General features: G+C 35.2%; 1 protein-coding gene across 1 annotated transcript; it reads right to left on the bottom strand.

The window, feature by feature from the left end:
* Nucleotides 1-436: 436 nt before the first annotated feature.
* LOC114276879 (protein PHOSPHATE-INDUCED 1) lies at nt 437-2,023 on the bottom strand. The gene has a single exon (XM_028218718.2). It carries the CDS (start codon nt 1,879-1,881, stop codon nt 931-933), a length of 951 nt encoding a protein of 316 aa, XP_028074519.2. The 5' UTR covers nt 1,882-2,023; the 3' UTR covers nt 437-930.
* Nucleotides 2,024-5,407: the final 3,384 nt, after the last annotated feature.

Genomic DNA, 5,407 nt, shown 5'->3' with positions numbered 1-5,407 from the left:
TGTTCTGTGTTAGCCGGGGAATGCTCGGGGTCGGGGAAACCCGATCCCCGTTGGAGGCGGGGGTGGGGGCAGTGATAGGATCCCCGTCGGGGATCGGGGCCGGGGCCGGGGAAAATTTGACCGTCGGGGATCGGGGACGGGGAGGGTGATCCCCGGCCCCGCCCCGCCCCGCCCCGTTGCCATTCCTAGTAGTTGGTGATCCCCTCCGTTTGCTCCCCACTCAATTATCCAGTGTCCTTCCCAAATTTTTTATTAATTTGTGCTGCCATCATGCTGTTATATTTAAAATTTACTGATCACAATAATGTCATCAAATTACAGAAAATTAAGACACAAATTTCAATTTGAAGCATTGGCAGCAACAAATAAATTTCGTATCGTGAAATAGCAAACCAAATTAATTTGCTTGTGTCCATTATTCATCATTAAACAAGAAAAATAAATAAATAAATGAATTAGTGTTGTATACTTTTATAAACCTTTACATCTTTAACTAAAATCTATCTCCCAACATATATTTTTATGAAAAATGTTTGAGGGTCCGAAATCAAGGGTTTGAATTTGGCTCAAAACGCAAAACGACATCGATTTGCGTTTCGATTTTTTTTTTTTCCTTTTTCTTCCTTTTCTTTCTTTCTTTTTTTTCTACTTCTTTTTCGTTTGAACACAGGCGAGAGAGAGTTGTCGTTGTCGTCGCAGCTCGTCGGCCGATCGTCGCAAATCGGCCGATCATCGCAAATCGCCGCTCATCGCATCGCAGCCCGGCCTCCGACAGCGGCCGCCTCCGCCTCCGCCTCCGCCTCCGCCTCCGCCTCCAGTCCCATTTTTATGCCCCCTCCAGTTCTGTTTCTCCTTTTCCTTCTTCTTCCTCCTTCTTCCTTGTCAAATTCGAACCCGATTTTCAGGCCATGTACCGGGGTTGTATTTTTATCAGAGCAAAGGCGAACAAGACGATGTAGTCGGATCATACAAAGCAGGAAGCAAGTACTTCCTCCCATTATCACCATTCGCATTGTAACTAGCACCCGTTGTGGGGTCCACCAAGAGGTCCCCAGGGTAACCCGGATAGGCCCCCTTGCCATAAATCCCAGGACAAGCCGAGGCAGCTTCGAGCGGTGCACCTGCCGAACCCTGGTAGTACCCATTTCCAAATGGGTTCGTGACTGTCCCAGCCAAGAGACTAGCCAAGTTGATGAGCATTCCATCGAGGCCCACATCGTTGTTGGGTGCGACCAGGGGTGGAGTCTGTGGTCCGTACATGGGCTGGTGGAATGGCCAGGCGCATTGACCCGGGCACTGAGTCACCGAGTTTCCGACCCAGATGTAGGGGAACTTGTAATTCCTGCCTTTAATCAGGGAAGTTTTGGCAGAGCCATGGGTCCCACACCGACTCATACAGAACCCATCAACGGTGACATCGGAGGCAGTCAACACAACGTTGACGGTGTGGATTTGATCGGCCTTGGATGCCAGCTGTTTGATCTGTTTCTCTGTGAGCGACTTTCCGAGCGAGTAGTTCTCATCGAGTATTTGTTTGCCCAAAGAGAGTGAAAGAGAGAAGGGTTTCTTGGAGTTGGCGAGGTGGTAGTAGTTTTGGGTAGTCTTCCACCACCTGGCAACCGATGGTTGGGTTTGAGGTTGGGAAAAAGACAGGGAGGTGACGAAATCAGAGATAATGGCTCGTTGGGAGGGATTGAATTTGCCGTACCAAATAAGGTTGATTGAGATTTTGCCAGAGAGAAGAGGGCCATGGTGGTATTGAAGGAGATTAGTCTGATCTTGAACCAGCTCAGTGAGCTTTCTTGAGGCAAAGGAGACATGGAAGAGAGAGACAACAAAGACAAGTTGTAGAATGAAATGGGTTGATACAAGAGAAGCCATTTTTTAACCTTGAACACAAATATGTTTTTTTTTTCTTTGTTTTGGAGAGAGAGAGAGAGAGAGAGAGAGAGAGAGAGAGAGAGAGACGCTGAGATGGTTTGAGTTTGTGAGTGATATTGAGAGGTGTAGAGCTGGTGGTATTTATATAGGGACTTTATGAACCATTTTACTGAATTTTGAAGGATGTGTGTATTGACGTTGAGAAATGGAACACGGGAAGCGAACCTGCTGAGAAAGACCCACAAAAGCTGTCTGTGCGCGGATTAAAATATTGGATAGTATTTTTCACTAGTGTGTTTTTTTTTTTTTTTTTTTTTGATTGAGTAGTATTCAGTAGTTGGAGCCATGTTTACTGTCACCTATTTTGGACCAAAAAAAAAAAAAAAACAACGAAAGAAGTTAATTTTTTAATTTTTTTTAAAATGCATAAAAAATAAAGAAATATTATGATTTAAATAAGTTAATAAGTTGACAAATTAACTTTTTTTTTTTTTTTTTTTTTGCGCTAATTGCCAAAATAGGCCTATATGTCAGTAGTAAATTTTTCAGTCAATCAAAAAAGTATTAATTATAAATATGACAATAAGTACATCAAATTGGATAATCATTGTTCAACACATATGTACAAGCTCAAAAATTATTAAGTCCGATAATCACTGCAAAAAAAAATATCAAAATTTAATGACAAAATTCATTTTTACTCTCTCCTCATTAGAAGTTGGAACACTTTACTTCTATAGTTCAAATTTTTTTTTGAAAAAATGAAAACTCGAAGATAAAAATAAATATTAAAAAAATATTTTTTAATTTTTAAAAATTATTTCTAACTTTTCAAAAGATAAAATTATATAAAAAATGATAAGTACTTTTAATTTTTTTTTTATTTCTTTTGCCAAATTATTTTTTAATTTCAAAAAAAATTGAAAACAACTTTATGAAATCAAATCAAATATGGCCTAAATATAATATTTCTATGTAGAGAAATGAAACTGAAATAACAAAAATAAATTACTTACAGAAATATTCTTATATTAGAAATTAGAACAGGAACCTTTGATCAAGTCAAGTGTGTAACACTCTGTCCTTAAGTTAAATTCGCCGCTACAAAGGTGCTCACAAGTTATTGGCTTCTATCTTCTACGATACAATAATTAGAAAACATAGAATTGTAACAACACTACAAACAATTTGCCAAGCGAATCAAACCTGTGTTCTGCAACTCTTTGAAAATTCTATGAACCAGTATGAAGAATAAATGCAAGAAAGAAGAAAACAAAAAGCAAATGAATGAGAGAATCTACTGGAAAAGGTCCTAGGCACAAAGGTGTCTGTTCGGAAGGGTAAAAAAACTCTTCGAACATGTGTGAAATCGTGAATCGTCGAAAAAGGAAAAGAGACGATCGGAGAAGGCACTAGTTCAGAGCAAAATTTAAATTCAAATTCTTGGCACAAAATTTGAATTAATTTTGTTAGAAATTCAAATTTTCCTGCGAGAATTTAAAAAAATTCAAATGAATCTTTGCACCCGCACCATAACCTGGCTCAACCGGACAAACGGCGGCACGCGCATGTGTGTGGTAGATTTGGGTCAAGCCTACTTTGTCCATAATTCCCTTCCTTACAAAACTTTGGGTGCCCCTTGAGGCTTAACCTAAGTATGTCCACCAAAAGCTTATATACTCGTAAAAGCTCACTTAAAGTTTTAATGTGGGACAACCAAAATAAAGAAACTCACATTCGACTCTCCAACTTTCCATTTTATGAACCCAAAAACGACGTCAACTTCTCATTCACTCATAAATGATTTTGACGAACTGTCTTCACCGTGTGACTTACCATGCGGTAAAGAACACGTCACCTCTTGGACCTATCCCAAAAGATGTGTGGACCCCACTTAAATTTGGGCTCAAAGTTGGCCAAAATAAGCCTATAAATCTAAATTTTCAAAAATCCCTCACATGAATAGAACTGATGGAGAGAAATGCAATAACATGATGTTTTTACAGAGAGTACAGAAATCAGAGATATTCTGCAAATGATATGTACCTTTTGACTTTGAATCTTCCCGTGTGTTTTGAAATTTCTCTAGATCGAAATTTCTTTAGACAAATATTGAGAAACCCCAACCATTATGAAAATAATGCATGTTATTTATCTTATAAAATCTTAATATCAGAAATCTTTAAAAAAAAAATCTCAATTTTATGATACCTAGCATTGCTTGGCATATAAGTTGACCTTTATATTTATTTCAAAAAAACATACAAAAAAATAAAAAAGTAATGTGATCCAAATAAGTCAATAAATTAATAAATTGATTTTTTTAAATGTTGTTAAAAAGGCCTTAGTGCCTAATCAGGCATGGTTGGCATGTGCTTTTTTGACTATTTATGTTTCGTTTGGCAACATACTTTTTAGTCTAAAAGTCAAAAAATCTCTAAAAAAATCAAAAAACCAACAACCTATATCAAAAAGTCCAAGATTATTTTTTCTCTCTATTTTTTGCACATCTTTTCATAAAAAACTAAAAAGCCATCCCAAACATACTAGTTTTTTAATCTCATATTTAAGTCAAAAATTCAAAAAGTTACTAAAATAACATATTCCCAAACGAGGCCTTAGTCATAAAAAGAATTTTTTGGGAAGTAAGTTTGTTGCCGAAAGCCAGTTTTTAACATATTTTAAGTCACATTATCTCTTACACATTTTTTCAAAAATAAAAAATCAAAAAGTCAGCTTTTAACTATCTTTTCAAAACAATCCAAAATAGACTAAAACGCTAATAAGACAAAATATCACATTAAAACCATAATCATTTTCTTTTTTTTCTTTTATAAAAGTCAAAAAAGCTAAAGCATTCATATTAAATGAGACTTTTTAGTTCCAAATTAAAAGTCAAAAAATTAATCCATATTTCAAACGAAGGCTCAGAATGAGAGTAAATTCCACTTCATGTAATTGTGTGAGCTTTAATCGTTGTGAACCTATCTATCAGCACTTATTAACTTTTTTTGAGTCTTTTTGACTTTTCTCATACACACCATTTTCAACTTCTCTCATACTTATTTAATTATTTTTTAGATAATAATTATCCTCCTTTTCAACTTCTCCCATACCTATTTAATTATTTTGAAAATAATAATTATTCCTTAATTATGGATTCCAAAAGAAAATATTAAAACTTTCTTTCCTTTTCTTTCCCTAAAAAAATCAAATAATATTTTTCATGAGAATTGTGTTTATCTATCCATATCTCATATATTATATTATAACATAACCAAAAAAAAAAAAATTAAAATTAGATATACAAACAGATAAAATAAAAAATATGATTTTTATTTATTCAGTAAAAATCTTTTTTTTGCCTCTCAATATGCAATTTTAAATTTTAAAAATCTAAAGTTTATCTCACACCATCATATTTTAAATCAATAAAACTCACATGTCTATCACATATCTAACTCATATCATGACTTACCTAAATAATAATAATTAAAAACAGATAGAAACCATAGATAAATTAAAT

The sequence above is a fragment of the Camellia sinensis genome, chromosome 6, assembly GCF_055761805.1.
Source record: "Camellia sinensis isolate YWXY chromosome 6, ASM5576180v1, whole genome shotgun sequence".
Classification (NCBI taxonomy): domain Eukaryota; kingdom Viridiplantae; phylum Streptophyta; class Magnoliopsida; order Ericales; family Theaceae; genus Camellia; species Camellia sinensis.
This window is presented reverse-complemented; position numbering and strand designations above follow the sequence as displayed.

Coding starts and splice junctions, on each gene's coding strand:
- LOC114276879 (XM_028218718.2), bottom strand. CDS start 1,881: ATGGCTTCTCTTGTATCAACCCATTTCATTCTACAACTTGTCTTTGTT.